Source organism: Xiphias gladius, chromosome 18, assembly GCF_016859285.1.
Source record: "Xiphias gladius isolate SHS-SW01 ecotype Sanya breed wild chromosome 18, ASM1685928v1, whole genome shotgun sequence".
NCBI classification, from domain to species: Eukaryota; Metazoa; Chordata; class Actinopteri; order Istiophoriformes; family Xiphiidae; genus Xiphias; species Xiphias gladius.
In genome coordinates, this window is record NC_053417.1 from 15,885,741 (window position 1) to 15,909,316 (window position 23,576).

Here is a 23,576-nt window from a genome sequence, read left to right on the forward strand (position 1 = left end):
ATCTACTTGGTATTAGTCTAACCTCACCCCTGAAAGGATTTTTTTTTCCTTTGTCAAAAAACAGAAGGAAAAAGAAGACTGACAAACTGTCTCCCCTTTTAAAAAATGGCATGTGGTAAGCCACAAACAATTCAAGGTAAGATATTATTATGGAGGTGCAATCTGGAAAAAAAAAAGAAAAAAGAAAAGGTTCAGTTTCGGATCTGAGAAACGTTTTGACAGCATCAAGTGTGTCATATGTGGCACAGTTAAATTTAAATGTGTCATCCAGACCACATGAGGCAGCCATTCTGGATCCGCTCCCTTTTTTTTTTGTAGTAATATTTGTAATACGGGATAGCTGTCTAAGGTCAAGGTCCCCTTTTTCTCCAGTATGCATATGGAACACAACTAAGCCATAGAAGAGAGATGAAGAATACAGATTGTTGTAAAGAAATGTTCTTTTTGTCATCTAATCCAGTGCTGTTTAGGTCATAGTTCACTTTGTTGAAGTTTGTAGTAGCAGTAACAGATTGTGGGTGATGCAGTACTCTGCATTAAAGGACCGAGGACACTCAGTTGTGTTAAAGGTGATGACGTGTGTTAGAGTCCTGTCTCCTCAGCCGCCATTTCTTGGGTGTCCTCAGAAAAATGAAACAATTACTGGTTCCTCATTGAAGTCCTTCTGAGTGCATTTCCTCAGCACTGATTGGTCCATTGTGCTGTGTAAGTACCTCCACCGTCATTCTCTCGTTTTTTTTCGAGACAGGCAGGACTATCGGGTCACCTGAAACAGGGAGAGAAGAAGTAGGTCACTGGGAATAGTCAGCAAAAAAGTGAGGATGCAGCCTGCAACAGTAAAGGTCACAGAGCAGAGTTCAAAGCCACTGTTGGTAGAACATGTCAACTGAAGGTTTAAATAATACAGAATGGTGCAGCATAGCCCACTGTCTGGAAACAATCGGAAGTGATTCTTGTTGGTGGAGCACCTACTACATGGCTAGCATGGTCCCTGTCTCCTCTGGCAAGAGACTAAACAAGACACAGCTTGAATCGTGGCAGTCAGCCCACAGTGCCTCACTCTCGGCGCCTGGCCCACTGCCATGTCATTTCTTCTGTTTGTCGAGACGGCTGCTCTAATCACATGGTTTTTTTTTCTCGCCTGTACCTCTTTCCATTCTCTTTGCTCATGCAATCAGGTTTGGTTTATATCAAGCTATTAGAAGACTTTTTTCTACTGGCCAATGTCCAAACAGACACTAATTGCTCCTATAACTACCATTGCTTGCACATGCAATAGGCCACACTCTCCAGACTGTTTTTTCTGTTTTCCTGCATGCCGTTCTCTCTCATTGTGTTTCCCAGTGGCTTCCCCTCTTAGCCCCCAAAACATGCTGTCCTGCATGTATTTTCTCTTGAGGGAGTCAGTCTTTTGTCTGACCCAGGTGCCAGCAAACAAAGTGTGAAGGCCAGCCATCACTGAGAGAGCTCAGAGGAGCGTTTCCTCCAAGCTGGCAGCTGAGACTGTTCTACTGTATCTGCTCTCAAAGGCTCCAGGCCACGCTTCCTGGGCCTGCTCCAATTGCTCTCAGGCATCTACTCCTGTGCCTGATCAAAGAGTCTGCAGGCGTTTGTTCTCACGCCAGTTCACTATGCACACACACCGCTGCATCTCTGTGCCTGCTGTGCTTTAAGGTACAAAGTCAAAGTCCCTTTAAGTTATCATCCCCTTTCCACTTTAAATATGCCTGTAGGTGGCAGTTACTGTGCGCAATTAGAAAGCCAATTTAGGTAGTTAGATCTCAATTTACAAAGGACACAAGCAGCGCTTGAGTGTCATCTCTATGGGCCTTTTTCAGGCCCAAGAGTGCAACATCTTCTATTGTCTATTCCTCAAGTTTTTACTATTTACACTAGTGGCTGTTCATATGGCCACAAGGCAGATGTCCCGTTCACTCCTATATTATACACACTCCTTAAGACTCTTTTTCTCATTCTTTAGTAATCTAGAAGCTGCATAAAATTACTGTGAACAAAAAGTTTTACAGGTTTGTATTGTTTCTATCAAGCAGAAAAGTGCCTGCAGAATATCTTGCCTAAAGAGGTTAATGGGGCTTGCAGACTGCCACATCAGTTTAGTGCTGATGTATGCTAGCTATATAGGAAGTAAAATATACAGGTGCTGTTGACACATTCTTGTCATTTGTGTGTCAATACGTGTATATGACTTTCATTTGTGCATCCATGCAAATACAGACACTCCTGCTTTGCAGTAACTGACACCTCAGTGTCTTGGCAGCCCAGCTCTCTGCTCATCAATATGATATTATTTGGCATTGATCAAGCAGTCTTCTATCCCCTCCCTCTCTCCTCCCTCTGCCCTCCTCCTCTCCTTATTTCCCTCGCTCTCAGCAAGGGATGGAAGGAGGGATAGAGAGTGCCAAACCCTCTTTTGTGTTTTTGCTTGCTGTTTGTACCTAGGCACAAGAATAAGCTCCTTGTCAGCTGCCCAGTTCCAATATTCTTGTTTTCAAATGTTTTCTCTATTCTTTAATCACCTCTGTCTTCAGACTTTCCTCTCCCCTATCTGCTTGTTACGTTTTTCTTTCTCATCCATCTCCACCTGCCCCTTTCTTTCTTTTTGCTGCCGTTCGTGTATGTGTCTCTCTCTCTCTCTCATCTTCTTTCTCTCTCACCTTCTTTCTCTCTCACTCCATCATCAATTTCAATTTACGAGAGGGTCTTAATGGGACTATAAGAGAACGTTCGATGCTATCGATCTGGATGCCTGCGCATCTTGACCTCAGCGTACCACATCAGAGGAGAAAAAAACATCACTCTTTTCATCATCAGGCAAACACATCATCTAGCACACACACAACTGACACTCACGAGCATGCACAGATCATTGATCAAAGACCTGAATGCAAGAGACAGCAAATATTTGTGCTCTTTTAAACTACGACAGAGTCAATGATAAAGCGATGCCTGGCTGAAACTGGTTTGCTTTGATCTTGTTCAGGAAATCATAAATGATCACTTGGGGGCTGATAAAACTAAATGCATGAGATCAGATATATGAAGAAACTTCCTAACTGCATTCATATATTCAGAAATTACATTATCTTTATATTTGATCACCCCTAATGTGTCTCTCCCATCAATTAGGCCCATTACATACTCTAAGACCACTCTGTCATTTTCATGTTTGTCTCTCTCTCTCCCCCTTTATCTCTCTGTAATATGGGAAATAAACTGGTAAAGTTCATATACACTTCTGAGCAGCCTCACACAATTTGACCCGGGGACACAGCAGACAGCTATTTCAGGGTGAGAATAAGAGGTGTGGCTGCTGAGGAGGAAAGAAGGAAAGAGCGTAACTTGAGGGGTTGAGATCAACTTTTCAGGGTGAGAGGTGAGCAAAGGAAAAAGTAGGGAGGGAATTCTTAATCAGCCTGGCACATTCGCGACTGTCTCTGACTATTTTAGAGAAAGAGAGAGTGGAGAAGAGACCACGTGTATCTTAAGCTTTTATTATCCCTCTCTTTTACCCAAGAAGATGCACTCTCCCTCCTCCGACCACGCCTTCAATAAATTATTTAGGTAGAAAACAAAGGTCTGCACCCAGCCATGAATAATGGAAGGTGAGAAGGCAGAGAGAAGGATGGAGGTTAGAAGCTGAAGCGTACAGTGACAAGAGGTGATTCTCACGCAAATCCTCCCTCCTATGACAGACACTTAAGAGTCTGCCCAGGTCAAGCCACTGAAGGGAAGGCAACAGGTGCTGATTGAGGCTGAGCGGAAAGATATATATTGTACATCCACAGCTACACACACACACACACATAAACACAGACAAATAGAGAGTACGGGAAAATTTAGGAAATACAGAACGTGCACATGCAAAAACTGCGAATACTGTATTATGGGCGAATCAGAGCATAAAAACTATCCAAGGACAATTACCACTCTAGTGTATCCGCTGTGGCGAGTTGTTTTTGCATCGAGTCAGATGGCTTGCCAGTCAGATGCAGGGAAGCAGGGCAAGTGGGAGTGAAGGGAATTGTGATCATCTGTGTCTGTGTCTGTGTGTGTGTGCTTGTGTGTCGTTCGCCTTGTTCCTGTTGGCCTTGTTTTTCTTCAGAGAATGTTTGATGTTAGATCCAAGATGGGGCGGGAGGGGAATGTAAAGAGAGAATTTGGGTGAGAAGAAGAATGATATGGGGTGAAAAGGAGAGAGAAATGTGGATGGAGACTAATAAGACAGAAAGGAGAAAGAGAGAAGACGGAGATATAACACGATGGAGGTAGAAGTGGGTCACTCAGTGGTGTCTGAATGTGTGTGTGCATGCATGTATATACGGTAGAAGAGGGCTGGGAAGAGTGTGTGCGAGAGGGAAATAAAAATATAAAAGAGAGAGAGATTACGTGCAAACCGACCTTTGTAGTCTTGACTTTGTTGCCTGTGCTGCAGCTCCATCCTGTGAGGTCTGGGAGAACCTTACACTCCTCACCGTCCATACATGGCTGCATCTGACACCACCACTTCTGGGCTACAATGGAGGCTGGAGGAAATGAGAGAGAGGGCAGCAGATATTTAGTTTGGTAAAGACAGGACTCAGTGTTGGCGGGCATGTTTTCATTCAGTGCTTTCATGGGTTTACATATTGTATATTTGTGAATTTCCACGCCAAGCTTTCCCTAGCCAAATTTCCATCCAAATGTCAAGCAAATTTTAAATTAATTTCCAGAAAATCGGCAAAAGAAATTGTGAATTAATGTGCGTTTCCTTCTAATACCATCATGCTAACATTAGGAGTTGGATGGATTGAGATAAACAGTTGGTGGCCCTAATTTCCCAGTTTTTAGAAGCCTGGTGGGACGTTTAGGTCACATGCTTTGTCTGTATCATGATTAATTCACAAAGTCTGTTTCCTACGTGCTGTGTTGCAATTTGTTTGCTTTTATCAATAGACCAACTCTTTTCACATCAACAAAACCTTTTTTTCCCACCAGCACCAACAGCATGATCATGATGACCTCAAACATCATGGCAGAAACCAAAAATTATTTCTAATATTTTTGAACACACACACAGCAAGGTGCAGACCACTGTGAGCTTCAGTTCAAGTCCATCAAAATTAGAACATGTCGCACACCACTCCTCAAGTACGCCATGCTTTGCTCATCCAACCTTTTCAGCTATCTTGCTAAAATCCAGTTTCCTTATGTACAGTCCATTGATAAGTCACGTGACTAGTAGATCACCAAAGATACTAAATAGACAAAATAAGAAAACCATCATCTATCTAAACATACAATATTAAGACCCTGTTTTCAAAATCTTCTTAAGCATATGTAATTTGTTGGGCTTAAAGTGTCCAGTTTAGAAATCTAGAATGCCTCCATATAACTGAAAAACATTTAACACAGTGGGACAAACATGAGGTTTATTATATAAATTATACCATATGGTTTTGAATGCTTTAGTAAACACTGTTACACATCAATATCAAGCTAATTATTGAGGTGTTGTGCACATTTTCCCACCGTTAGTAACCTTCAGGGGAATATGAAATACAAGTTTTCCCCTAAAGAAAACATTTCTGAGAACCTTTCAGCAAGAGAGAAAAATTTGTTATGTTCTGTTTGGAGAGCATTTTTTTTAAATGCAGATTATTACTGTATGCGTGGGTTTCATGGTTACTAGAGTCATGTGAATTTAATTAGCACATAAAGCATCATTTACATTTTCAGTTCAGTTCAAAAAGGACAGAACTGGAGGCAAGATATGCATGAGAGTGCTTGGATATGTTGTGATCTTTTTGGGTTCAGAGTAGAAGCAACACATCAAATCAGGTAAAAATGAACCGATGAAGTGCCTTTGGCAAACATCGCTGAGAAAAAAGGCTTAGAAAGACCAGATATGTCAAGAACAAGAAGATAATTAAATATCATCACAAAGAAAAAATAACAAAAGAGCACTCACCACAGTAAAAGCTAACTGACTGAATATGTGAATATATGAAAAATGTTCTTATGAATATCTTTTCTTTATCAGTTACTCTAAAGACTGGGTATTTGCCACAGATACCTGTTAATTAAATGTTTAGCATGTAGTTAAGCAATTGTCACCCAAACTTTGTAACCAAGCACTGAATCAATAAACACAGCCTGTATTCAGTGACATAATTCCCAGAGATTAGTGACACTTTCTGACAGAGATACTTTTCTTGAACAGTTCAACTTTGCAGTAATGTCTGGCTTTCTTAGTAATCGGCAGTTGCATTTGGAACAGAGAAATCCCAGTATAAAAAGCTCAGTCAGACTTTCATCAAGTCACCATCATGTGGTCCGTCAAAATTTGTGTCAGCTCAGTGTTGATGTAATGTCACCAGGCAATTCAAGAGTTTCATAGTTAATAAATCCATTTCAAGTAGATAGAGCCATGAATGCTTACAATGCATTTAAGTGATATATTGTCTGAAACTATTGCCCCCTGCTGCTAATACTGTAATACATGCTAAATAAACTCATAATAAACCAAAGAAAAATTCAGTAAATTTGTGGTTAATCTTAGACAACCATTGGCATTGAATATCTACCAAGTCAAAGCTGTGCTTCCTTATTCTTTGCCTAAGCAAAGTAGCTAAAATGTAGGGGTTGTGTGGCGTGAGTGTCTCTCATTAAGTTCTAATAATGACCAATACGAACATGATTTCACTCAAAATCAACACTACTGTGAAACAAACCTCATTTATGTGTAAAAGCCCAAATAAACATTTGGGTTTACAGAATCAACCTTTCATTTGTTGTCAACAAAGCAGCTACAGAAAGATAAAAGTTTCTGGAGATTATAATATTTTTTATCAGGATTCATGTTGGCAGAGCTTTTATCTTCACATAACATTGACTGAAGTCAAAAATGTAATAGCAGGAACACAGGAATTTGTCTTCATCAGTTACAAAGCCATTATGTATTAGAATTTCTCTTATTCAACTTTTATGTGTATCATTGAAATTATTTGCTTGGCTGTGAAGCAAAGATTACTTTTACTGTTCAGAATATTTCATATTTCTGTTTCATGTACCTATACAGTTTATTTAGGTAATAGCCAGCATAGGAATTTCATTATTTTTAAATTGCTTGTGGGTGCAATATAACATTATGCCATCCATCATCTTTGTAATTTCTCAGAATTCATCACAAAAATATAATGGACAGAGGCTGTGTTTATAATTTATCAGGCTCTTGAAATTACTAGCAGGAAACAATGTTCAACAGAAAAGCGGGGACAGAGAGAGCTTGGCTTCAGTTTGTCTGATTCTGTTTCATGCATTTCTGTTCATTGGTTAAAAGGACACAAACAGTATGTTGGCTACCAGTACACAAAAATACTGCCACGAGAGTATTGACATGTATGTATTTATTGTCAAATCAAAGTTGACTTCCGTCATGTATCAATTTTTATATCAATTTTCAGTAGAGAGCAGCACACACCAGAACACGTTTAAATGGACAAATGTATGCAGTATAGCGCAATGATATATATCATACAGAAACTCTGGGTCAAATAACACTTGAATATGTTTTTTGAGCTCCATATTTGTGAGGATTACTGCCTCAGGACTGGCCAGAGAGAATCAATTATATTTCATTCAGAGATACTTAAGGATGGAATTGACAATTTATAGCAAACAGCTCCGCTCTTTGATGGAACTTGATCAGCAATGAGGCTGTGCTGGGAGAACTAACACCCCCCCCCAAAAAAAACACATACAGGCCCATTAGATTGTGGTTAAATCAGGAATGACAAATATTATGGCATGAAAGGAGGAGGTTGGGGTGGTGGAAGGACTATATCAGTGGAGTAATATTGAAAAGAATCCAGTTATAATGGCTGCACTGTGCATCTGCTGAAATATGATTGGATGATTCTAGTCAGCTGGTGGACAAACGGCTAAAGACTGAGCCAGGGATTAAAGCATGAATAAGGCAGTGGACACTAAGGGTTTGTATCTATCCTTCAAACACTTTGATAAGTATCAAAATGCGTAGTCCATGATCTGAAGCAAAAATGATGGATAATCAAATTTATAACAATACGATATACTGCAATAAACGATACTGTGCGAATCAAAGCCAATTTGCAACAATTTGATTCTGCCAATTAGGCTTGGGAATTTTATTTTTTAATAATAAAAGTGTTACTAAAATAAATAAATTATTTCCTCAATTTTTATTCCAATTACTGATCACAGAAACCCCAGAAAATTAGGATATGTCATTTGATGTCCTTCACCAACAGTAAACATGGGCAGTGATAGACCGGATAACTTTTTAGCTAATCCCTAAGAACTTCATCCTTCGGAATTTGGTATTTTCAATAACACTATGTAGTCCCATGTCCCTGTAAATAAAACAGCTCATCGCGGATTTGGTACCTGGGAGGAGTTAGGGTCGACTTGGAAGCAGCGTTAGGTGCCAACTCAAGCATTATTAATCTTGTCCTAGTGTTGCCTGCTGTCAGTAACTTTACTCAGCACACGTGGCCTAAGTAAACTTGTATTGAGGTGTGTGGTACCATCATATTTTATGATACCACTGAGGATTTATAATGCTTCTGCGCATTTTGAAGACAGCTAATGCAGTGTAAATATCAGGCAGCGCTGTACGCAGTAGTCTAACATTTCTTTCAGTGTGTGAATGTTGTGGATAGCTTGAAGCAGGTAGCTATGTGATTGGGGAGTGTAGCAAGCTAAATTTGCATGCAGAATTTGGGTTGGATTGGTTTCATATCAACAAAGCCAAATCTCTGATTCTTATATTGGTTTTTACCATATGTAAAGGTTAATCTTTACACCCCAAGTAGACAACATTTGGCTAATGCATGTGAGATTTCAGTGCCCTGCCTGAACTAACACTCTATTATTATTCACAGAAAATAACTGATCAGCATGAAAGGGTGTGGATCTGACAGTAGAAGTGTGAAGATGCATACAAAGTGCACACATACTCTCAAACAGTGGTACATACCATCAACACAGGAGGGCATGGCCCGAGTGGTGCCAGCAACCTGTCCAGGGAAGCAGGAACATTTGACAGTCTGAGATCTCTCTTCAATCTTGTTCTTGTTACAGCAGCGATGGGCAGCAATCACCTCACATGTCCCTGCCTTCACATGCACTGTGAAAGAGAGAGACACACGCACTGTTCAGTATACCAGGCTAGCAATGGTGCTACTCTTTTTTCACTTTGCATTAGTTTTTGATGCAACATGTGATCTCATTTTGAAAATACTCAAGTATGCCTGTAGACATATAGATGGACATTTTGTTATCAGATAAGGTTTGTCCTAGACATCTAAATCGCTACGAGGGACTCAGATAGGTCTGAAGTTAAAAAAAAATAACCGAACAATCAGAACTTCTTTGGTAGGATTGAGAACGAGCATGTCATCTACCTGTGCCAGAGCCAGAAAAAAAGCAACATACAAACAACGCTTCTGTCAGAAAGCCATGAGCCATAAAAAGATGCATTTTAAAATCAGAATAATCAAATTAGACCTTTGATGTATTCTAATGCTTTTTTATACTCTGATGTGCGTGCGCACGCACATATTTTCATATAAATACTTACTTTGGCTTACAGACACTCAAACACAGAGACTCACAAATATAGAAAATCTGAAAGTCCCATTTTTTTTACTGCATGGCTCCTGAGCCACAGGTACTCCTTCACTAAGATAATCTGTATAGAAAATACATGTTAATTCTCTTGTAGCCCACGCAATACACAGGGAATAAAATAGTAACTTGGTAATTGAAATAGAGAAAGGCAGCCAATGTTTGTTTTAAAAAATACTGATCTGATTGTACTGTACAGAATTACAAGTGAGAATGAGCTGCAATACTAATGAAGGATAGATGTGGGAAGCCCCCTCACTTCATCTATAGCTACCACTTTGTGTGCACCTCTGTATACACAGACTTCAATCAGACAGCCGTGTGCTTAATTAACAACAAGTCCACCCCAAGCACAGAAGTCCCTTGAGTCAGCTAAGAAAGAAGGAACAAAGAAATCACTCTACTTTTGAAGATTTGTGATGGCAACACATGGCCCTTTCATACCAGCCTTTCATCAAATACATGAAAATGTCAAGGACAAACAATAAGCCTTGTCAGGAGCACTATGTGCAAGAATATAGTGTGTTTGTGTGTGTGTGTGTGTGTGTGTGTGTGTGTGTGTGTGTGTGTGTGTGTGTGTGTGTGTGTGTGTGTGTGTGTGTGTGTGTGTGTGTGTGTACACTTATGTGTGAAAATGTACATGTATTATAAACAATGTGCACTTGTTGACGTGTTCGGATATGCTTGACTTTGCAACTTGTCTTACATATGCACATACTGTATGTTTAGTCTTAGGTTAGTAAAAAGTGAAAGTCTTATATGCGTGTTTTGGCTTTCCACACAGTTGTTGGAAGTTACTGCTATTTCCATTACAAAAGAGTCTTCCCACAATACAACAAAGGGTGCACACTGCATGGCAATGAAAACTAAAGCAGCAAACAATGACTCTGCTCCGTCTAAAGAGTATTTAAAAGTGAGGCAAGCTGAACTGAAAGACCCAATATGAATATGTTAAACAGACTAACAGAGATTTGAAAAGTTCTTGCATTGCTCCATTAATGAGAAAAAGACAAAGCATCAATCCAGCAAAGCCCAGTCCAATTAATTTCTCAGTGAAAAGCACATTGTAATATCCCACCCACTGTGTGTCTGTCTCTCATCGTTCTTCCATGTCCTCTGATTTCCCTTTTTGCTCCATTAGCAGTGGGCCAAAGGGCTGACTGATCTGTCCATATGTCCCTATGTCAGTCCAACACAAGATATCTCAATATCTACTGGACAGATTGCCATGACATTTGGTGTGAGTATTTGTGGCCCCCAGAGAATTATTCCAAGTGATTTTGGTGATCACCTAACCGTTTCTTTAGTGTCACTGTCAGGCACAAAGTTCCATTTGTATACAAGAAAAATCCAGATGTATTGAGGAGATTGTCATTAAATGTATTGTGTTAATTTATTGTTACCAGAAGATAAGAACTTTACATTTTGGACAATCCTGGGGATTTTCTTCGGGACCAGCCTCAGGTCCAGTGGTGAACCACTCATACTACTGTATTTGCTGGCTGGAATGCTGTGAAATTAGTTATGGACATTAATAGTCTCAGGAGGACAAACCTTAATGACAACAGTGACCACTCAACCTATTCTCAATTGACACACTCAGGACACCTTTATTTGATCCCCAAAAGGGTCTGTGTCCATTTTGGTTTTTACATGACCTTTACTTAAGCACCGACTTTGGGCCAGATAATTAAATTTGTACACAAGAAATTTAGGTCACAGTTTGCTATGACAGTTTCTCTATTTTTTCATCATCCCCAGAGGATCATCATCATCGCTTTTGCTGATTCTGTGGCCAAAGCTGGATTGTCAACCAGGCAGCCCCAGAGGGTTGTCTGGGGACTCAAAAGCCCTGAATTTACTCCACATCATTTTGGTCTACGTAATTTGGTTAATTTCAAATTTTATGAAAATTTGCACCTCTGACGTAGAATATTAACTATTACAGGCCTTCCATCCTCCATCTTGTGGATGGACCATGTATCAAAATGTAGTTTTTAGGACCATTATTGTTTTGGTTTATATTGATTTCTTTATATAGTAGTATTAATCCATCATAGAAGTGCTGTAGGTCTGCAACTATAAATTATTTTCATTATCATTACATCTGACAATTATTTTGGTTAATAATTTATCAATTACTTTGTGTATAAAATGTCAGAAAATATTAAAATGGCAATTATTATTCCCTGAAGCTCAAATGTACATATTCAAATGTCTTTTGTTGTCTGACGACCACAACAGTAAACCTGGCCATGCCTGTGGGTCCCTCTCCACTCTTTCACCAAAAATAAAGAGTATAGTCTTTGATCACCTAACAGGCTAATTGTTTAACCTGCACACCAAAATTTAATTTAAAAATGCAGAATGTTATGTAAACGTTTATAGAACATTTGTTGAGCACATCTATGTCCCCCTGAGGAAAAACTCTTTATCAGTTTGGTGAGTATTGTGCCTGAGGTCAACAACAGTATGTTGGTCAGTCCATCCATCCAGTTTCATACTGTGGGTTTAGGATTGTTATAGGGCTTGTGCTCTTGAATCCAGGTTTTTCAAACGATTGTGTCAGGTGCGTGTGGCCAAAAAAACTGCCTGCACAGACTGACAAAAAATTAAAAGAGGCTCTAAAGATGCAAAAATTTATTTCATGTTTAAAAAGTGACGCAGTGCAAAATTTGTGAATAAAAGTGAACATTTCGGTCAAAGGACCATCATCAGCAAAACTCATACCGTGGCTGAAAATGCACAGTCTAGCCTTTAGCAGCTGCTAATGGCCTTTAGAGGTTTGCTTTTGTTTGATAACAACAGGCTGGTTCTCGTTTTGCTTCTTGCCCTCTCTCTCTCTTTGCACCACCCTAATTGACTTGCTTTTTTTTTTTTCCCCAAATAAGCTTGACAACCCTGTTGGCAGATATACAGCTCAGAAAAATCAACAAACAGAGTAAACACCTTAACCCAACCCCCCACTGACATACACATACCTTCTGGCCCATTCTTAGGCTCAGCACCCGCAGTGGTAATTGACTCAGCATTACTAACAGCGGCAGTGCACTGAGCTGAGCAGGAGCAGAGGAGTAATGAGAAGGTGGGCCTGAGATATTTACTGGAGGAATGTAAAAGTTCATTAAGGCTTGATTGCACATATTAATTTTAATAGGTAGCAGTAAATTTCTTTCATATGGACCATATGGTAAAATAAATATGAGCTGGAGCCCTATGACAGGATGGTTGAGTGATTATTTTGGCACTGCTTGATATGTAGATATCTACAGCAGACTGTCTTGCTTTATTTTACGTTAACTCTAATTTGCAGCTGAATTGTGTAGTAATGTTTAAGCTGTTTCTCTGCAAAGTTCATTTGACAACAGTTAAACCACTACTACTGCCATGTGGCAGTAATGGTTTTAAAATGACTGATTATGTACTTTAGTTGCTCAGACAGCAAAAATGAAGACATGGGAAAACTGAGCGCTGAGGCCCCACTGACCACAATTGTCTGATTATCGTCATTGTTTTGGTTGCTGCTATTCATGGTTTTTTACAAACTGCAGGCAGTGTTAGTCATCCTGCTTGAGGTCTGGCTGTGGTTTTAATCCCCCCCAGGACCTTGAATGGCTACACAAATTAAAATAGTTAAAACACATTCTGGCACCAACTTATTTACTGGACGCTTTTCTTTTTTTGAAGGATGCTATGCTAAAAATGTTGAAAAGGCTGTGTTAACTATACTGATTTTACATTAGTAAGATAGAAACTGGCAGTATTCACTCTCCTCAGGCTCATACTGTGAAATACTCATGTAGGTTGACTATCCCTCAACATTAACCTCAATATGTTACATTTTTCAATACACAAAACAATACTGTTTGGTGTGGATTTGTGTTTAATGTATTCGATATTTCGCATTTTAAGTATCTTTGGGATATTTGTTGCCATAAATCTCTCTGGTTTTCAATGACAAAATGGAAGGCTCCTCGAGACAGCACATAATGTCAAACTGTATTTTTTTTCAATGGTTTGACATGTTCGCAGGATGCTGTAGTGTGACCTCACATGAGGAGGGATTTGATTTAAATGTTAAAAAGTAGGCAGGGCAAAGACAAAAAATGTGGACCATGATGTTTGCTTTTGACACTAATAAACGATTGGGTTGTTGTTGTAAACTCGACTCAAATTCACACCAGGGGCCTGCAACACAAAGCAAGAACAGTGGGTTATCCAGCTATCTTTGGGCTTACCTCAGGTTTTCTGGTATCACAAAGCTGGCTCAATGTTAACCGAGGTAGATAACCATGGTAACCAGGGTAGATCACCATGGTAACCTATGCTGCACAGCAACAGGCTCCGGAGCAGGTTAACTTCATAGGATCAGATCAAAACCCGTCAACGGCCTGACTACTTACCAGTCCTATCGTTGGAAAAACTGAGTCATCATTCCTACAGCATTCTGACATGGACAAAAGAGTTAACAAAAAAGTGACATAATTAAGAGTAATAAAAATTTTATAGATCATTTGGATCGTTTTCCTCTTAAAGGCTTTCCACACACTAATGATGATTTTAGCTCCATTTTAACTTGGATTCCCCACAGGATTCCTGACAGCCACGATGCTTTTTCACTCTTATTTTATCACTGCAGTTCTACTACGCCCTACAACTACGCCCTCTGATGTCTTCTATGAGATAACTAATCAGCACACTGCTAAATATTTCCCATTATTATAAATGCGTCATTTCAGTCAGACAGATCTCATCAGACATAAACTACTTTTCTCCTCATCTCTCTTCTTCTCTCCCCTCCTCTCTGCTTTGGCAGCAGAAACAGTCTGACATTACTTTTAACTTTTTTATGTGCATCAAATATTCATTACATTCTATCATCAAAGAGAAAAGCAAAAGAATATTCACTCTATATCAAAGACATATATAATAATCCCTGCACTTATTTATACCCTTAGCCTTACTTTAATATTTGGAAATTATTTTGAGTGTTTCTACAGCGTCTTTTTCTGTTATGGTCATATGATTATACTCTTTCCATTTCACCTTGCTGAATGTCAGTTTTTGCTGTCACTATAACCAAATTTACCTGCTGATATATATCACTGATTTATCTCATATCATATATTGATATCACTTGTAATTAACCACTCCGCCTCTTTCACCAGAACACACTCGTAGCCATAGATAAACCCAGAGTTAACTGAGCCAGTTGATAACCAGCTACGTGATACTGGTTGTCCAGGACGACCAATGTTAGGCTCTGTGAAGCCACATAAACCCAAAAAAGCCAGACTGAGTTAAACTTGCTTCGTCATACAGGCCCCTGTTCCACATGTTACTGCTGCTTTTGCTGGTGAGGCTTAGTGATCCTGCAGGCTTTATATGATGTGGTTGGCCAGATTGCCCAACAATCTATGATCACTCTTTACTGGATAGCATTTGTACATATGCCTAGTGTAAGATGCATCAGATGAGAGATTTTGCTGTTTTGCAAGAAACAAAAAGACATTTGGGGATAGAAAATAAAACTGCATTTTATGACAAATATTTGACTTATAATGACATGAAGACATTGCATCACAGGGAAACAGCATTGCAAGGCTGTGTACATACCGTATGTGAGTACACTGTTTAGTGTGATCCCTAGATCTGTAATACAGCTATGAATATATAACAATATAAAAGTGTCAACAGTCTGAGGCTGTGTTGTGTTGAGATTTTAATAATTACCTATCTGCCAAATAGTGAATCAGGCAGGGGGCTACAGACTCCAATAAACTCTGATAAATACTCAGCTAAATTAACCATTACTCACCACATGACATACACAGAAGGACACACACACAAATATACACATAGAGTACACATACACCGAGAGTTTATTTTATCTCTGCGTGTGCATTTGTGTATGCATAAAAAGCTGATGTTAACACAGAGATGTTACAATCTCTAGAGATGTAAAACCTCACAATGGACTGCCTCACAGTATGTGACGGAGTGTGTGTGTTTGTGTATGTGTGTGTTTGTGTGTGTGTTTGTGTAAAGACTAATAATGCCAAGCTAAACTTAAAAAAAACCCCATCCTGTTCAGTCTTACTAGGTGAGACTGCTACACACTCTTTTTCTTTCATCAGCGGCGCCTACCTTCCTTGCGATCTGTTTTTTACACTTCATCCATCCCTTCTCCTCATCTTTCTCCTCCTCCACATCTTGTTCATCTATCTCACCTTGTCCTTCCTCTATTTCATAAATGATCCCTCCTTTTCTCAATCTCTCTTAGCCACACCAGCGCCTCATTTTTCCTCTGCTCTCTCTTGCTCTTAGCTCTGTGCAGCAAACCCAGCAGGGTAGCAGACCATTATCCTCAATCACAGGCCCTAAATCAAAGAATTTTTACACACTCTATAATGTCTTCTCCCTCTCTTACCCTCTTTCTCCCCGTCAACGTGTCTCTCTCTCTAGGCTCCCTCCCATCTCTCGCCATGGCATGAGGACTTGTTATCCCTGCCTTTCTTAACACAGCAATAGCTGTTAACCCCATTTACTAAGAATGATGTTCTACTGACAAACTAACAGATGGACAGATTGCCTAGACTCTGAACAAGCAGGAGCTCTGTGTGTGTGTGTGTGTGTGTGTGTGTGTGTGCGTGTGCGTGTGCGTGCGTGCGTGTGTGTGTGTGGGGTTTCACCAATGCACACAGAACACTGAGATAGCTCCCTTGGTCCCACCAGAGTACTTCTTTCAACTGTCATTCCTACCACTGGGGGCCTCTCTCTCTCATACAGAGACACACAAATAAATAGTCCATATAGTATTGGGAAACTGCAGAAATGAGAAAGTAAAGCAACAAAAACCGGACCAAAGCTGTCTTCAGTCAAATATGTAAGTGGTTCAGGCTTTGTTGTTTAAGGATCTGACAAATGTTAACACGGTCTATATAGAACAGTGGCAAGAATAAGCTGGTTCCCTATTTCTAAGCAATTGTATCAACATTTATAACAACAAAGTTTTGTCCAAAATCTGTTAATTTTATGGAACCACAACAAACATGCCACAATAACTTGCTGAGGCATAAAAAGTCATGCTTTTCTCCCTCCAGCTGGATGAGACATTAACTCAAACAGCACTGGGCGTATTTACACATTTACAAATTACACATTGAATGATCTCAATATGTAGATCTATTACATCCAGTATATATTTAAAAACTACAAAGAGTCATTCTAAGATATTGCTTTTGTGTGATTCATGTCTGTGGGCAGTTAGCCAGGTGGAGCCATAGACAGATGCTACTTTGAACGTGTGTGGGCACACATTCACATTAGGAAGGTGGATAATCATTTTTGACATATTTGTTGTGTGAGCTGCTTTCATTAGAATGAATCAGCCACCATGTTTGGATTCTTCGTCATTTGATACATCCCTGAGTTATGCTGAGCCAATGCAGCTGCCAGAACCTAAAATTACTGCTATGGAAGCAAAAGCAGCAATTGTGACAGTGACATTGTCATGGATTGTAGACTATGAATGAATTCTACACTCATTGTACAGTGTACAGTTTCCAAGCAGTGCAGTTCAGGTTGGCTCATTTTGATAAAAACAAAAACAATCACTGTAGATGCACTTTCAATGCCAAGAGAGTATGTTGGCAAAGCAGCTACAGCAGCTGACAATCCCTCGCCAGGTCTGATTAATGTACTGCCATGGTATATGAATGGGGCGACGTACCCCTGAGAACCTCTGGTTTTTGCTTATTTTTGTAGTTGATGGTTACGTACAATGCAATGATTGAAACAAAAGTTCCATTCATTCTTTTCAAGTTGAGGAATACATGTAAGGTTTTTGACTACATTTCAAATTAATGTACTGGATCAGTTTTTTAAGATATTTTTTGCTTTTCAGGCATTTTTAGTTTGTATATTAAAAAAAAAAAAAAAAAAGTTTTCCCTTTCTGGCAAGTGGAAAGATACAATACAAAAGTAAAAATCTGACCTTTATGGCACAGCTCCAGCCCAGCTCTAAATATTGGACACACTGAAAATAAAGCTTCAGATTACTAAGTGTATGCATGGCGCATATAGATGGCACTATTTAAATCACATATTTAGTATGTATAAATATTTAAGTATTTCCCCAAAGGCCAGAATCTCCTATTCACAAAAATCACTGTATTTTGAAATGGAAAATGAGCTCAGAATGCTTGCCAAGTTAATTAGATTACAATGCATGTTCCCAGTGCATATGTGTGTACCCATCAGTGCATGTATGTCCATGCATTTGTGTTAATAATTAGATTACATTGGCCTGTGAGTTGGCACCATTCATTATGAAACATAAACACAGAGCAAATTTAAATTCTGCCAAGAAAATTAGCATCGACAGAAAGGGAGGCACGCACACTCCACCACTACTGTCTTGTCTTCCCTCAACTCGGTTTCCATTCTCTAACATTTCTGAAGTCTTTCTGCATGTCTACAACTCCATCCCACCTTTCTTCTTATCTAATGCAACACCACCTCTTCATAATGCTTATCAAAGTGGTACATGAAAACTACAGGAGGCAAATTTTTCTCAACTTTTAGTACTTAGAGAAATAGAAATAGAAATAGAAATGCACTTCCTGTATTGTGTCTCTACGCTCATATTTAATGTGTTGATGAACCCCCTGAGGAGCCTGTCTCCTCTCACACACTAATGTCCCTATCTCGCCTAGCTTGCGTGCAGTAGGGCTGAGCACTGTCTAAAACATAATACCTTTTTTAAGCTTTCGGAGGATATACATCTCCTTATGCCTTTTCTCTGGAACTGCTTTACAAAAGGATCTTCAAATTGGAACAATATTTTCCACTAACTGGTTTTTGATAAATGGAATGGAACGGCCATTTGCTTAATCCTCTGGTGCTGCTGTATTTCTTGGTAGAGCAGTCTTGATGTCAAGGAAATTAATGACCATAAAAAAAGTTAAAATAATTGCATTATTGACCAAAATGATTCCTTTAGTATCTCCAACTAAACTATCAGATATAAAGCAAGTGGTAGTGGACAGAGTGAGAACTGGAGTAACTGAATACTGCGATATCTAGCATCAAAATAAAAACATCAGCCACAGAGTCTGCCACTGCTTGAAAAATAGCAGGGTAAGTGCAGATTGCAGGCTCAAGCTTCTCTACACAGCATTCATGCACACTTTGTTCTATCACACACCGACCCTCAGCTCAGTGTCCCTGAGCGACTGAATGAGTGAGTGACCATGATTGGAAAGTGTTTTCTCACCGTGGCAGTTTCTGTTCACGATGTGACAAAAATAAAGAGTGAAAGAGAGAGGGAGAAACACTCAGGCACTGGCTCATCAGAATTTAGATTTGATAGGAAAAACAAATACCGTGGGCGTTCACACAGAGGGGATCATCCCCCTCTGCCTCACCAAAAATCACCCAACCCATATAGATACACGTACTCAGCCTGTGCCAAAAACAAAAACAGCCTCAACCTCATCAAATACTCACAAAGTCTCTTTCTGATTGCATTCACTCCTCCACTCAGTTTCTTTCATGAAACTGGCTGCCTTTCACCTTAACAAAGTGACAACTTTGTCCTTTGTTACTCGAACACCAACACCTAACCACCCCTCCACCCAACCTTGTACTAATCATCCTCACTGATATGAGACCAGCCTGTGCTCCCAGTACCTCAAACTACACCACTGGTTCTCCATGACTGCTCTCCATGCAGTTCTAATGCAGCACAGACAAGAGAATAATTTCCCCCCACACCACCACAACCAGTACTACCATCCCTGTCAATGATATTAGCTCGTGCGACAGGGCAGAGCTGGTGACACATTGTGTGTCCTGACATATTAGTAACCCCTCCACTACCATCGCTACCACCCCACAGCAGATAATTTGTACTAATCTCTGCTGCAGGCGTGATATTAGCGCGGTGAATTGGGTATAAATTGTTAATATGCTCAGATGTATTAACAAAGCATTACTACTCAACCATTAACCCGTGGCAGCGTGTGTGCTTGTGTGTGTGTGCGTGCATGAGGCCCTCACGTTTTAAACCGGTGACAATTGTTAAGTGCTGACTGGAGGTGACTTTGCGTGAGCCTTCGGGGAATGTCCACGTCTCCTTTTCTCATCCGTGTTTCTGTCTCCCTCTTTTGCTCCCTCCTTCCCCTCCCACTCTCTCTTTCTGTAGTTAAAAACGTGCCCAGTGCATGGGAGCATTTGCATCCTTTTTTCCCTTCCTACAGCAGTTACTAATGTGCATTGTTGTGGGGGGAGTTCAGAGCTATGACAGCCTCTTTTCATTTCTGGTTTCTGTCTCTTTCTTTCTCTGCCGCTCTAAGTCTCTCTTTCTCCTTCTCTTCTCTTATTCTGACAAACCAATATAGAGACAGAAACACAATGATTGCGTTCAGTCCCCCCGCACGCACACACACACACACACACACACACACACACACACACACACACACACGCACACACACACCCAGTCAGCCAGCAAACTGAGAGGGAGATGTATAGCAGAACAGCCATGTTGATGAGGATTTCATTCTGTCCGAATTCTCTCCCTGTCAAGGGAATAAGGACGGACACTCGTAAACGTCAAGCTCTGCATATTTCACTCAAACAGGTTGCCATGTGTTTGTGTGCGCCTGTGCGTGAGTGCATGTGTGTGTGCATGTGTTTGTGTGAGTTATGGTTGTTGTTTATGTCACTTTGTTGTGGAGGTGTCGTTTTACAGATATAGATAAATGGCGTGCTATCACCGTGTTTACTCTCTGTGAAAGAGTGGACAGTCCCATATGTTACACCACACACTACCAGTCAACTCCCAGCACACAACTCACAGCGGCTGTCATCTGCAAACCTTTTAAGCTTAATGTTAGCGATGCTCAAAGCTTTATTGGAACTGGTTTACTCTGAGGGAGGGGGGGTGAGTTGCAAAATTCCATTTGGAAAAGATTTTTCCTGATAATGATTTTTATTGAACAAAATTTTAGGCATGTTGTTTTAAGCTGTAGTAAATGAGTGAAACAATGCAGTGTGTGGCGCGGAAACAATAGATTCAGTTTCTTTGTTTATAAGTATGGGCACAAAGGATGGTGATACACTGGTGAGGATTTTAAACGGCTGGAGACAAAAGTAAAACTGTTATTACAAAGACACATATTGGGTTAATCCACCACAATGCAGACACATTTCGCTGGACACATGCTTTTCAGCCTCCGGATGAATAATGATAAATGATGAATAATAAAATGGGCTGCCTCAGTCTCCTGACAACAGATTTAAGTCTTACTGATCGTGAATTCTTCAAACACAGGATGTCTGATTACTGAAAGGGCTCCATGTCATAACTGTGAAATTTCAGACCAAAATAAACTCATATCAGTTGTATTGCCATGATCAATGGATTTACTAGCTGAGCCGAAAATTTGCCTGCTGCTTTCATATTCAACGGTGGTAAGCTTTGATTTGTAAACTGGCACCATTGACCAACTGTAAACCTTCTTCATTGTGCCAGCCTTGGAGGGAACAGAGCGAATCAGAGAAGCCCATTTCAGAGGAAGTTTGGCTGCACCAAACAACTTGATTTTACTCTCCTCTGTTGAGTGAAAACAGCAGTGTACCTTTCCTCTTTGTATGCATTTTTCCATGAACAAACTAGCCATATCCAACAGTAGCCACTGCACATCCACAAGTAGTCACTTCGTCATCAAGCTTCCAGCATACTGTAACCTTGTAACACAGTGATGCATGAATGCTTTTAGCAATGCCACTTTCTGGTTTGATTGGACACTTTCTCCTTAAAGATGAAAATCTGGCAGATCAGTTTTACAAGGGGATGATATTGAAAATTGGAAGAGGACAATAATCAGGAGCTAAAACGAAGAGGTTAGATGAAGATCTACAAGTCCTCGGGAACTGTGTCCGATGACAGATTGAGACTTAGTGAAATACAGATATGATTGTGGAAAAGGCTCAACAATGTCTGCACTGCCTACGTAATCTAAACTCTTTTAGCGTAGATCAGAGAATACTAACAATTTGTTCCTATTTTACTGAAAGTATTTTAAGATTTTCACTTATTTCCTGGTTTACTTCCCTTTGTCAAAAGGACAAGAAGTGATTGCAAGGTTTTATTAACCACAGCTCTAAAATTATAGGCAAAAACACAGAGATCCCTAGCACAGCGTAGTCCTTAAAAAGACATATAAGATTATTAACGACTCCACACATGTCCTTTATGAGTACTTTAAGCTAATGCCATCAGGAATCTGTTTAGATAGCCTGCATGTAAAACAAATAAAAGGAAGTTTGGTTTTATTCCAGGAGCCATTAGACTTGTGAACAGTCAGAGTACAAGAAAGGATCAGTTTACCATGTGTATAGACTTATAATTGCACTTCACAGTTTGACTTCTGCTCTTTTTTAACATAATATGTGCCTTTGTGGTGTTTGACTTTGTTGGCCAATGTTATAAATCCTTGTATATTTCAACTCTCACTAATATTTGTATTTTTTGATTAATTGTATGTATGTAAATGCATTGTCGCTGTGCAAATTGCTTCTTGAGGAACGAATCAATTATTTTGAATTGAACTGAATTGAGATGCCGCCTGAAACCCACTGCGGAAAACACCCACAACACACAACACAGTACCGTTGCACTGACTTTGCCCATCATCAAGTACTGTACTTTTGTTAGATCATATTCTTAGCAGTGATGAATTCATCACTGATTACTCATTAACAACCGACAGTGTATTTTCTGATGTTTTGAAGTTGCTTACAACTTTTACTGCTTTCACATACTGTAGTTCTCTCCTAAATTACAACTATATTGTTACTGGTTAATGCCATAGTAGAGTTAAAACTGCAGAATTAAAATAATTGCAGTACATATTGAATCAGCACTTGAAGAACCAATGAACAGTAGTATTGTATCAGGAGGTCCCTGCCAATATCTGTCCTCAGTGTTTACACAGTCTTGTATAGATTGAGCCCATTTGATGACACTGGCATTAATAAAACTACTTTGAGCTCAATTTTTGAAAATACAAAGGCATCAATGTTTTATCTGTTTTAATTTTTGTTTCTTTATACCTGGGAACAACGAGCTGTTTTTTAAGCCTCTCTTCCATCGTGTCAGCACTTTCTCTCTAACTGCATTCATTGGGACAGATCATTACATCCTTCCACTCTTCTCCTCTCTTGCCTCTCTCTGTCTCTTATCCCAACCTTCACTATCAAATGAAAGGGAAACCCGGGTATGTCTGAGGCTGGTTGGCAGCAGAGCCAGAGGTGAAAAGATGAGAAGAGAGAGGGAGGGGAGTTGAAGGCAAAGACAAGGAAAGAGAAAAGTGGGGGAGAGGAGGAAAGGCGCAGCCTGTTCTGACTGTAAATGGTGTGAGAAAGGAGGAGAGTTTGTGTTGGAGGAATGATTAGTCTCTGTTAGGACTCTGTTGGAAGGAAACTGAAGAACCGCCATATTTTAGCTGTTAGTGCACAGCAGGACAAAACTTGAGCTCCGAGTCTGTCTGCTACGACTCTTAAAATCAGACTGAAAACTATGAGTCTAAAGAACCACCTGCTGTATGCTCAGTGCCATTGCTCTTGGCAGTTCAGTTGGGCATCTGTGAAGTCTTTGCTCCTCTGAAACTCTTTTTTTACATCTATCTATGTATTTTCAATCAGCTGGCCTGGTTACATTGACATGAGATGTTTTTATGAGGGTGTCAGTAAATTACTGGGGTAAAAACATTTGGCCCTCATTATTCAATAATGTTGACCAGTATTTTTTTTGTATTTTGTCCATCAGTGTTTATGTTGTAACCACTGTCCAAAAGAATGTGCATTGCATTATACCCAAACAGGACTTTCCTCTTCATTTG

At 39.8% G+C, this 23,576-nt stretch overlaps 1 protein-coding gene across 1 annotated transcript; it reads right to left on the reverse strand.

Annotated features, from left to right (window-relative positions):
• Positions 1-582: 582 nt before the first annotated feature.
• Positions 583-13,982, reverse strand: LOC120803281 (chemokine-like protein TAFA-2). Its single transcript, XM_040151605.1, has 6 exons — positions 13,905-13,982; positions 13,848-13,854; positions 12,648-12,722; positions 9,017-9,166; positions 4,420-4,544; positions 583-621 (listed from the first exon to the last, which is right to left on the reverse strand). The coding sequence occupies exons 1-6, from the start codon at positions 13,980-13,982 to the stop codon at positions 583-585; spliced, it is 474 nt and encodes a 157-aa protein (XP_040007539.1).
• Positions 13,983-23,576: the final 9,594 nt, after the last annotated feature.